Here is a 12,003-nt window from a genome sequence, read left to right as displayed (position 1 = left end):
GAATGTTTAGATTTACCGTGAGATTCTTGGAGAATCTAATTATTTTATGGTTCAAACCCATTCCCGACTATGGTGTAATTATCATTTTAGTGACGCCAGAAATAAAGTAGGGCCCTGGTCCCAATGACTTACTAACTCTGTGCTGCTCTTGTCTGTGTAGGGTTAAACCAAAGAAAGTGATTAAGAAGAAGATCACTAAGAAAGTTGAATCTGAAGAGGAAGAAGAGGAGGAGGAGGAAGAACCAGAACCTCCAAAGAAACCCTCTAAAAAGAAACTTCCTTTGAAAAAACCTTCCTCTAAACAGAAGCCGTAAGTTTCCTAAGTTTGAATTCAGAACTTACCTTCTATATTATCTGATCTGGTTGCTTTTTGTAAACTAAACATGGAACCCAACATTTTATTGAAGAAACTGAATTATCTAAGTTCCTATGCTCAGTGTCTGCAGCCAATCATCCCCAGCCCGACAGTACCTAGAGCCCAACTCAGCATTATATGTCTGTTTGCTGATATGCCCATCCCATAATGATTAAGTACAATAGATCCCATAATGATTAAGTACAATAGATCCCATAATGATTAAGTACAATAGATCCCATAATGATTAAGTACAATAAATCCCATAATGATTAAGTACAATAGATCCCATAATGATTAAGTACAATAGATCCCATAATGATTAAGTACAATAGATCCCATAATGATTAAGTACAATAGATCCCATAATGATTAAGTACAATAGATCCCATAATGATTAAGTACAATAGATATACTATAGGAGATTTATTACAAAGAACACTAAACACCAGACCCTGCAGTAGTTGCTGGCAGCGAGTGTCCTAGGCCCAATTCTCACCGTATTACAATGAATTGCCCAGAAAATCAGTTCATTTTTTCATTATCTGAACTTTTTGTTTGTTTAGGTCCAAATCTGCTCCGGCAGAGGAGGAGGCTGAACCTGAATCAGAGGAAGAAGAAACAGAGGAAGAGGAGCAAATGGCAATTAAGTGAGTTTCTGGGTTTGGGGTTTTTTATAATTTCATAGGTCCAAGAGGGCTACACCTACCAGCATCCATTAGCTGTCAGTAACTTTGTCAATGGCCCAATCCAGTCATTCAGTTATCTGTCACCCAATGGAGAGTGGGGCAGTTGCAAAAATATATCCAGATAGTTTACTAGAAGATTCTCCTAGAATCAATTTAATTTCCTGTATCAATTAGATGTATTTTAGATTAAATGATTCTCAAGCTGTTATTTTAGTGATGCCAAAATAAGTGCTCCAATAAGTTACCAACTGTGTGCTGCTCTGGTTTGCGCAGGGTTAAACCAAAGAAAGTGATTCCGAAGAAGAAAATCACTAAGAAACCTGTAGAAGCAGAAGACGAGGAGGCTGAAGATGAACCAGAACCTCCAACAACATCTTCTAAGAAAAAGGTTCCTATTAAGAAAGCTTCCGCTACAGCTCCAAAACAGAAGCCGTAAGTTTCCAAATTCTACTCCTAAATTCTCTGATCTGGTTGGTTTTATATGTATTTAACAGGAACTTGTAGACAAAGGGGCAGGTTTAGAGTTCACTTTGGGACTCCTTTACCAACCATCCATTTTCAATTTTAAACTCAATACAAATTTTTTTCTAAAAAGTTGCAGAGAAAAAATGCTGCAACTTTTCTGAGATGTATCTAAACAGCTAAAAATCCGAATTCGACAATTGGCTAGACTTAACTTGCCGAGTTCATGTAGAAGCCAATGGCAGAGGTCCCTTCACTTTCCTTGAAGTTCTTTCTTTTATCTCAACACTTTAGGGATTTCACTGGGTTTTATCTGAAAATCATGACTTTTTGACAATTGACAATCTATGTAAGGACACACTGAAGATGAGACATTTTGTTTATCTGTTGCCTTTTTTGTTTGTGCAGGAGTCGTCCTAAACCTCCTATAGAGACTGAACCAGAAAAAGAAGATGTGGATGGAGAGGAGGTTCAGTCAGAGGAGAGCACGTAAGTTTCTGTAGCTGATTTATTATGAATTTGTTGTTGCTCGTTTGCACCCAATCTAACATTCAGCCCCCCTTGCTGCACCCCCTGCACCCCCCAGCCATGTATTCCTTGGCATCTTGTGTGTGTAGCCCAGAAGCAGTTGGAGAGACCTAAGTTATTAAGACCTTTTATTAACCGGATAAATGATAATCGTGTTCACTCCCACCAGTTTCTTTGGTTCATTGATCAATATGGGCACATATTCCGGTACTTTTATAGACTGGGTGGTAAATTCTGTGTTTTGTTTGTTTGTGCAGGGCTCAGCAAGATGCAACTAAAAAGAAAATAGTCCCAAGAAAAAGAGTATTGAAAAGAGGAAAAGGCAGAATCCAGAATAAGAGGTGAGATATCTACACATCCATATTGGCACAATTTGACCCAAAATGTGTGTGGGAAATAAGACCCAGATTCATTTGTTTGGTGATCTCCCCATATGATAGGGTCTGGCAGTGTATGACCAACTGTAAGGTGACTGTATACTCACTTTAGTCTTTTTTTGTGCAGGATTCCTAAAGTTGTAAGGAAAAGGCCAAGTTCCTTAAAGCAACAAACTGTGAAAAAAGACACAGAGACTAGTAAGGATTCCGTGTCTGCTTCACAGAAAGGAGATTCAGAGGATGAAAAAGAAAGCGGCCCAAAGAAGGCAGAACATCCCGAAAAGACTGGGAAAGGTTCTGAGGAACAATCTCAGAAGGATCATTTAGAGGTTGGTGCAAAGAAAGCAACACCACTAAAAGGTCCTAAGAAACGACCCCTAAAGGGAAAGCCTAGAAGGATGGTGAAAAGGGGCATTGGTGCAAAGAAGAAGGTAGTGCCAATAAGAGGCCCAGCAAAGACTGGGACAAGTTCTAAAGAACAATCCAAGAAAGAGGATTCAGAGGCTGAGAAGAAGACTATGAAAGTCAAACCTCCAGTAAAAGATCCAGAAAAAACTGGGACAATTCCTAAGGAACAAGCCCAGAAAAAGGATCTTGAGGCTGGAAAAAAGGCTATAGAGGTCAGTAGTGCAAAGAAGGCACAGCCAGTAAAAGGTCCAGCAAAGACTCAGAAAAGACCCCTAAAGAGAAGTTCACAGCCTAGAAGGACAGTGAAAAGGGGCATTGGTGCAAAGAAGAAGGTAGTGCCAATAAGAGGCCCAGCAAAGACTGGGACAAGTTCTAAGGAACAATCCAAGAAAGAGGATTCAGAGGCTGAGAAGAAGGTGATGAAGGTAAAACCGCCAGTAAAAGATCCAGCAAAAACTGGGGCAAGTTCTAAGGAACAAGCCCAGAAAAAGGATCTTGAGGCTGGAAAAAAGGCTATAGAGGTCAGTAGTGCAAAGAAGGCACAGCCAGTAAAAGGTCCAGCAAAGACTCAGAAAAGACCCTTACAGAGAAGTTCACAGCCTAGAAGGATAGTGAAAACTGGCATTGGTGCAAAGAAGAAGGTAGTGCCAATAAGAGGCCCAGCAAAGACTGGGAAAGGTGGGACTGCAAAGATAGCCAAAAAGGCACCACCAGTAAAGCGGCCCACCCAGACTGGGAAGACATCTAAAGGTCAATCCCAGAAGGACTCACCAAAAGACCAAAGTAAGGTAAGCTCACGTTTTCTTGTTTGATCTTCACTTTAGCCAAGACTATTCCTGTGCAACCAGCAGTTCCCCACTCAGTTACTACTAGAAATCATGGAAGTGGAAGTTTAGAATGAGCTCTTTAGGGTACATTCCACGCACCCCATAATCAGCTTTCTATATGCGTATGTTTCTTTTCTTTCCGCAGAATTAATCACGGATGATGCAGATTCTGAAAAAAGCAAACGCATCAGTGACAAATGCAGTGAGCAATTTTGAAGGTAAGGAGAAAAAGTAACCCTGAGTAAGTTGGCCGGTCGGCCAGTTACAAATGGAACTTTTGCCTTTCTGGATATATTTCGGCTGGGGCTTCTTTAACGTTGTTTATCTAATACATGGAGTCTGGCCAGTCAGAAAGCAAACGGCTATTTAGGATTTATTCTATGTGCCTGATATACGGATTTCCACAAATGTATTTGTTCTTTTGTTTTTGTTTGTAGAATTGCTCGGGAATGGAGGAGGGATTATACACAAAAGCCGTCGGCGCGTCGGAGGAGCAGGCAATGCAAGTTATCCGCGCCTGCAGAACGATGGCGCCGACTGCAAAGTAAACTATCGTATCAGTGAGAAATGCAGTGAGCAGTTTAAAAGACCCGGAGAAGAAGTAAGTGTCACCGTTACAAACCAAAAACAAACTTTTCTCTTGATTTTCTAGTTCTCCTCCACCATCTCCATTATCTATGAACACCAGAGATGGGAAAGGAAATTTATAAATAGGCAATAGAATTTCTTAGATAAAACTGATGAGCACATCCAGTATCTTCTGCTAGGAGTTTGTATGTTCTCTCCGTGTCCTAGTGGGTTCCTCTGGGTACTCCGGGTTCCTCCCACACGCCAAAAACTTACAGGCAGCTTAACTGGCTCCTGACTATATTGCCCATGGTTTGTGTTGCTGTGATAGGGACCTTAGATTGTAAGCTCCTCTGCAACAGGGACCGATGGGAATGTGATAGGGACATTAGATTGTAAGCTCCTCTGCAACAGGGACCGATGGGAATGTGATAGGGACATTAGATTGTAAGCTCCTCTGCAACAGGGACTGATGGGAATGTGATAGGGACCTTAGATTGTAAACTCACTGGGGCAGGGGCTGATGGGAATGGGATAGGGACCTTAGATTGTAAGCTCCTCTGCAACAGGGACTGATGGGAATGGGATAGGGACCTTAGATTGTAAGCTCACTGGGGCAGGGACTGATGGGAATGGGATAGGGACCTTAGATTGTAAGCTCACTGGGGCAGGGGCTGATGGCAATGGGATAGGGACCTTAGATTGTAAGCTCCTCTGCAACAGGGACTGATGGGAATGGGATAGGGACCTTAGATTGTAAGCTCACTGGGGCAGGGACTAATGGGAATGGGATAGGGACCTTAGATTGTAAGCTCACTGGGGCAGGGACTGGTGGGAATGTGATAGGGACCTTAGATTGTAAGCTCACTGGGGCAGGGACTGATGGGAATGTGATAGGGACCTTAGATTGTAAACTCACTGGGGCAGGGACTGATGGGAATGGGATAGGGACCTTAGATTGAAAGCTCACTGGGGCAGGGACTGATGGGAATGGGATAGGGACCTTAGATTGTAAGCTCCTCTGCAACAGGGACTGATGGGAATGGGATAGGGACCTTAGATTGTAAGCTCACTGGGGCAGGGACTGATGGGAATGGGATAGGGACCTTAGATTGTAAGCTCACTGGGGCAGGGACTGGTGGGAATGTGATAGGGACCTTAGATTGTAAGCTCACTGGGGCAGGGACTGATGGGAATGTGATAGGGACCTTAGATTGTAAACTCACTGGGGCAGGGACTGATGGGAATGGGATAGGGACCTTAGATTGAAAGCTCACTGGGGCAGGGACTGATGGGAATGGGATAGGGACCTTAGATTGTAAGCTCCTCTGCAACAGGGACTGATGGGAATGGGATAGGGACCTTAGATTGTAAGCTCCTCTGCAACAGGGACTGATGGGAATGGGATAGGGACCTTAGATTGTAAGCTCACTGGGGCAGGGACTGATGGGAATGGGATAGGGACATTAGATTGTAAGCTCCTCTGCAACAGGGACTGATGGGAATGTGATAGGGACCTTAGATTGTAAGCTCACTGGGGCAGGGACTGATGGGAATGGGATAGGGACATTAGATTGTAAGCTCCTCTGCAACAGGGACTGATGGGAATGGGATAGGGACCTTAGATTGTAAGCTCCTCTGCAACAGGGACTGATGGGAATGGGATAGGGACCTTAGATTGTAAGCTCACTGGGGCAGGGACTGATGGGAATGGGATAGGGACCTTAGATTGTAAGCTCCTCTGCAACAGGGACTGATGGGAATGGGATAGGGACCTTAGATTGTAAGCTCCTCTGCAACAGGGACTGATGGGAACGGGATAGGGACTTTAGATTGTAAGCTCACTGGGGCAGGGACTGATGGGAATGGGATAGGGACATTAGATTGTAAGCTCCTCTGCAACAGGGACTGATGGGAATGGGATAGGGACCTTAGATTGTAAGCTCCTCTGCAACAGGGACTGATGGGAATGGGATAGGGACCTTAGATTGTAAGCTCACTGGGGCAGGGACTGATGGGAATGGGATAGGGACCTTAGATTGTAAGCTCCTCTGCAACAGGGACTGATGGGAATGATGTATAATCTCTGTAAAGTGCTGCTAAAATGGCAGAACAATAAAAAATAACAGAAAAAATAAATAAATCAATGAAATAAATGCATATTTGGCCAAGTTGTTACTGTACAATGTCCTGACGTCTCTATTTTGAAACCTACAGGAAATGAAGATGAACAAACGGAAGATTCCAGATAGGGGGAGAAGGATCCCTTTACCTCTACCTGATTATTATATGTTATGTTTGTATCTATTCTATTTTAGAAAGATATGTTTGAATTTTTCAATAAAAATTCAAAAAAAATTCAAAATGACAGTACAAGTGCAGGGTGTTTTCTTATTCTAGAAATATTTTATTGAATTATATATATATATAGAGAGAGAGAGAGATTTTATATTTGACATTTTTATATACAGGTATTGGAACCGTTATCTGAAACCCGTTTTCCAGAAAGCTCAGAATTACAGAAAGCCCGTCTCCCACAAACTCCATTTTAATTAAATAATTCAGAATTTTAAAAATAATTTCCTTTTTCCCTGTAATAATAAAACTCCAGCTAAGATATACGTTATCCTTATTGGATGCAAAAAAACCTTTTGGGTTTTATTGATTGTTTAGCAGACTGAAGGTATGGAGATCCTAATTACAGAAAGGCCCCTTATCCGGAATACCCTTGGTCCCGAGCATTCTGGGTAATGGGTCCTATACCTGTACTTTATTTGTATATAAATATATATATAAATATTTAATATTTTATTACATTTAAATTGTCCCTGGATTTCAGTTTAAAAATCTGGTCCCCTTAGTGTATATACTGTATATACAGACACCCCCCCACCAATAGAGATTGACAGTTACACTTGCATAGGGGGCGGGCCCTGTGTGTGAGAGCTTGCAATCTAACAGGGGAAGTTAGTCAGTGAGGGTAACCGGTGGGGCTGCAGAGCGCCTGGGGGTTTAGGTGCATAGTGAGAGATGGGTAGTTAGTGAGTAGTTGGTGAGTGAGTGTATGTAGTGAGTGAGGGGTGATTAGTGAGTGAAGTTAGTGAATAGTTGTTGAATTAGTGTAGTTACTGAGAGAGAGTAGTTAGTGAGCTAGTGTAGTGAGTGAGTGTAGTTAGTGAGCTAGTGTAGTGAGTGAGTGTAGTTAGTGAGCTAGTGTAGTGAGTGAGTGTAGTTAGTGAGCTAGTGTAGTGAGTGAGTGTAGTTAGTGAGCTAGTGTAGTGAGTGAGTGTAGTTAGTGAGCTAGTGTAGTGAGTGAGTGTAGTTAGTGAGCTAGTGTAGTGAGTGAGTGTAGTTAGTGAGCTAGTGTAGTGAGTGAGTGTAGTTAGTGAGCTAGTGTAGTGAGTGTAGTTAGTGAGCTAGTGTAGTGAGTGAGTGAGTGTAGTTAGTGAACTAGTGTAGTGAGTGAGTGAGTGTAGTAAGTGAGCTAGTGTAGTGAGTGAGTGTAGTTAGTGAGCTAGTGTAGTGAGTGAGTGTAGTTAGTGAGCTAGTGTAGTGAGTGAGTGTAGTTAGTGAATGAGTGCTTGAGTGTAGTTAATAAGTGTAGTTAGTGAGTTAGTGTAGTTACTGAGAGGGGTTGTTAGTAAGCTAGTGTAGTGAGTGAGTGTAGCTAGTGAGCTAGTGTAGTTACTGAATGAGGGTAATTAGTGAGTTAGTGTAGTTAGTAAGTGTGGGTAGTTAGTGAGTGAGGGTAGTAAGTGAGTATAGTTAGTGAGTGAGGGTAGTAAGTGAGTATAGTTAGTGAGTGAGGGTTCTTAGTGAGTGAGTGTAGTTAGTGAATGTAGTAAGTGAGTGAGTGTAGATAGTGAGTAAGGGTAGTTAGTGAGTTTAGTTAGTGAATGTAGTAAGTGAGTGTAGATAGTGAGCAAGGGTAGTTAGTGAGTGTAGTTAGTAAGTAAGGGTAGTGAGTGAGAGTAGTAAGTGAGTGACAGCAGAGAGTTGGGGGTTATGAGTTGATAGAGTTGCTAAGGGTTTAGGTCACAGTGAGAGTAACCAGTTTGGTTGCAGTTGGTTAGTTTAGTAATTAGTGACCCTGTTTATGTTTCACTTTGCCTTCTGTGGTTAATGCAGAGTGAGAGGAGTAAAACCAGTAGCCAATCGGTGTGTGAGGGGAGAGCAAAGGGTTAATACGGGTATGTTGCGCAGGGCTAAGGGCAAAGCGGGGGGGGGGGGGGGGCTCTGAGAGTTCTAATGGGACAGGGTAGGTTCCCGGGGTGAAAAAATCCTGCATCTGTGAGTGAGGGAAGGGGGTTAAGTGGCAACTGGTGATTCCATCTGGGGGTGCCCCGTGGGGCAATAAGAGAGGGGCAGTATGGTGGGGGCCGCATTAGCGAGTGTAAGTAAAAGAGCCTACAAACCATAACCCCTGTAGTAATAACCAGCCAATCAGTATAATGTACCCGCGTCTGACCATTACGCTCCATATGGGGCTGGGGGTTAAAGCTGGGGCCCTTAGTGGGAGAAGCCCTGGGTACTCGGATCTGATTGGTCAGTCACCTGGAGTCATAGAATCCTTAGTATGATGCTCAGCACCTCGTGCCCCTGGTAATATCACCCCAGGCCAGGGAGCCATAGTCATTATTAGGGATATAATATTAGCAACAATATAAAAAGGTTCTGTGTTGGGTCAGAACCACAAACAAATGAAATGAAAACCCTTTACATCAATATTATATGAATATCCTGCCCTTGGGGTCACGTGATCAATTCTCATTGCCCCCACACTTACCCACCTGTGCGGCTAATGCTGTGCCAACCTGTGCCCGATGCCAGCGTGGCTCCTATGGAGGGACGGGGGTTGCCCAGTCTGTTTCGGGACTTGGTCCAGGTTCTCCCAATATACAAAAGTCCTGCCGGGCCCCTGGCAAAATAAAAGATAAATTAGTACCAGTCAGTGTGGGTTTAACCATAGGACACTGCCCCAACGGGGGTGGTTGAAGCCCCTGATAGTATCTGCCTGTGTGTAGTACAGTCTGGACACAGGTATCACCCACAATTCTGGGTCCCTTTTGACCAACAGGGACCAAATATTCCCCCCCCCACACACTTCTGATGATGTAATTCCTGGTTTGCAGCAACAGCACTTCCTGTTTAACGGTGGTCATTGGGTCACACATTGGGTCACAGATTGGGTCACACATTGGGTCACAGATTGGGTCACACATTGGGTCACAGATTGGGTCACACATTGGGTCACAGATTGGGTCACACATTGGGTCACAGATTGGGTCACACATTGGGTCACACATTGGGTCACAGATTGGGTCACAGATTGGGTCACACATTGGGTCACACATTGGGTCACACATTGGGTCACAGATTGGGTCACACATTGGGTCACACATTGGGTCACACATTGGGTCACAGATTGGGTCACAGATTGGGTCACACATTGGGTCACAGATTGGGTCACAGATTGGGTCACACATTGGGTCACACATTGGGTCACACATTGGGTCACAGATTGGGTCACAGATTGGGTCACAGATTGGGTCACAGATTGGGTCACACATTGGGTCACACATTGGGTCACAGATTGGGTCACAGATTGGGTCACAGATTGGGTCACAGATTGGGTCACAGATTGGGTCACACATTGGGTCACAGATTGGGTCACAGATTGGGTCACAGATTGGGTCACAGATTGGGTCACACATTGGGTCACAGATTGGGTCACAGATTGGGTCACAGATTGGGTCACACATTGGGTCACACATTGGGTCACACATTGGGTCACACATTGGGTCACACATTGGGTCACACATTGGGTCACACATTGGGTCACAGATTGGGTCACACATTGGGTCACAGATTGGGTCACACATTGGGTCACACATTGGGTCACAGATTGGGTCACAGATTGGGTCACAGATTGGGTCACACATTGGGTCACACATTGGGTCACACATTGGGTCACACATTGGGTCGTGGATGAGGCAGCTGCGGGTTGGGTAGTGGGTAGGATTTGCCACCTCTGCCAGTTTTTTTCGCCGGGGAGGGCAGTGACATCACAGGGAGGGGAAGAGGTGGGGCTGTGATGTCACAGGGTGGGGCAGTGACATCACTGGGCTGGGATTGGCCTTCCCGAAAACTGGGTTGTCTGGGTCAGAACTATAACTTATAATATAAAGCGGTGGCTCATTGTTACGCTAACTTTTAGTATGTTATGGAATTGCCTATTCTAAGCAACTTTTCAGTTGGTCTTATTTAAAAAATGATGCTCATTACATTGGGGTGTCAGACAAGGGAGGGGCCTGTTGAGGAGGGGCTGTAATAAAACAGGGATAACTTAACCTTTAGCATTTACTGCTAATGCAGTTGGAGTGAAGACAGCACTAGTGACTCTGAGTTACCCGCTTAGATTGTAAGCTCTGCAGGCCACTGGAAGCCAGTGTATAGCAGCCCTGGGTGTTTGCCGCCCCCTCTCTCTCGGTGACAGTAGTTAGGGCGGCAGGAGGGACACAAAATAACAGGAGCCCCCCGGCTCCGTCCCCTCAGGCCTCTGTATTTACAGTTCCAGGCCCCTTCTTACAGATGTATCATTGGATGGCTGTTGCCATGGTAACAGAAAACCACAGGTTAGTGAGCTGACGCAAATGCGCAGTGACTTTGATTTACTGCATTGGGGGAAAACAATTTCTGGTCTAATTGTCCTTTATCTGCCAACTGTACCGTCACTTTCAGCCATTGCTCTGCGTGTGCCCCCGGGCATCATCATACTGCCCGTATTGTACCCCCTACTGTAAATGATAAGGATATTAGCAGTCACTGAGGGGTTCTGTGCCCCCCATATAAAGGCACAAGGCTGCAGGCTGAGTTATACAGGGAACTCTGAGTATCACTCATGTATTATAAGGGATAATGTACCCCCTACTGTAAATGATAAGGATATTAGCAGTCACTGAGGGGTTCTGTGCCCCCCATATAAAGGCACAAGGCTGCAGGCTGAGTTATACAGGGAACTCTGAGTATCACTCATGTATTATAAGGGATAATGTACCCCCTACTGTAAATGATAAGGATATTAGCAGTCACTGAGGGGTTCTGTGCCCCCCATATAAAGGCACAAGGCTGCAGGCTGAGTTATACAGGGAACTCTGAGTATCACTCATGTATTATAAGGGATAATGTACCCCCTACTGTAAATGATAAGGATATTAGCAGTCACTGAGGGGTTCTGTGCCCATATAAAGGCACAAGGCTGCAGGCTCAAGGTTCTCACAGATATTTATCTCTGAATACATGGAAGTCAGTGTTACTATGAGGTCCCTGATATAAAATGAATGCAGAGCTGATTAGCGCCCAGTTCAGACGCAGTTTCAGGCCATGCAGTTGGTCACTATAACTGAGCTGGAAGTAGAGGAATGTATGTAGGTGTAGGTGTAAAGGGATGATGTTGGTTACACAGAGGAGCCGGCAATGCGCCGTATTCACATGAGACGTCCCCTGCAGCCGCTCGCATTATGTTGCAGCCTGACATGAGTATAGAGGATGGCATGTATACTCCTGGGTTTTCTGACATTATTATCCTCTTCCCACAAAACAAACAGATATTTCTAGACATCTGCTGCCCTCTAGAGGCAACTGAGAGGCAATACAATAAATAAAAATACAGATTCCTTCAATCTCTGCCAAAAAACAACATAGTTGCCAGCAACTTCATAATACCCTTTAGATAAGCCCCTGTCCCACCTTCGATCTGCCCCAATCCACCCCAAACGTTCCTTTTTTTC

The 12,003-nt window shown here is 44.2% G+C and overlaps 2 protein-coding genes across 3 annotated transcripts; both read left to right on the top strand.

Annotated features, from left to right (window-relative positions):
* The first annotated feature begins 3 nt into the window (after positions 1-3).
* On the top strand, positions 4-2,428 carry LOC116411546 (nucleolin-like). Its single transcript, XM_031903995.1, has 5 exons — positions 4-310; positions 922-1,005; positions 1,318-1,476; positions 1,915-1,995; positions 2,292-2,428. The coding sequence occupies exons 2-5, from the start codon at positions 995-997 to the stop codon at positions 2,377-2,379; spliced, it is 339 nt and encodes a 112-aa protein (XP_031759855.1). The 5' UTR covers positions 4-310; positions 922-994; the 3' UTR covers positions 2,380-2,428.
* A 13-nt stretch (positions 2,429-2,441) lies between these two features.
* On the top strand, positions 2,442-6,574 carry LOC116411545 (histone H1A-like). Of its 2 annotated transcripts, XR_004223185.1 has the most exons (4): positions 2,442-3,607; positions 3,792-3,864; positions 4,084-4,247; positions 6,431-6,574. XR_004223185.1 is itself a non-coding variant. In XM_031903994.1 (2 exons), exons 1-2 carry the CDS (start codon positions 2,810-2,812, stop codon positions 3,795-3,797), a joined length of 804 nt encoding a protein of 267 aa, XP_031759854.1. In that variant the 5' UTR covers positions 2,442-2,809; the 3' UTR covers positions 3,798-3,911. The 2 variants fall into 2 exon arrangements, 1 of the variants encoding a protein (XP_031759854.1); XM_031903994.1 differs by lacking the exons at positions 4,084-4,247; positions 6,431-6,574 and having other exon boundaries at positions 3,792-3,911.
* The last annotated feature ends 5,429 nt before the right edge of the window (positions 6,575-12,003 follow it).

This window comes from Xenopus tropicalis, chromosome 6, assembly GCF_000004195.4.
Source record: "Xenopus tropicalis strain Nigerian chromosome 6, UCB_Xtro_10.0, whole genome shotgun sequence".
In the NCBI taxonomy this organism is placed as follows: domain Eukaryota; kingdom Metazoa; phylum Chordata; class Amphibia; order Anura; family Pipidae; genus Xenopus; species Xenopus tropicalis.
This window is presented reverse-complemented; position numbering and strand designations above follow the sequence as displayed.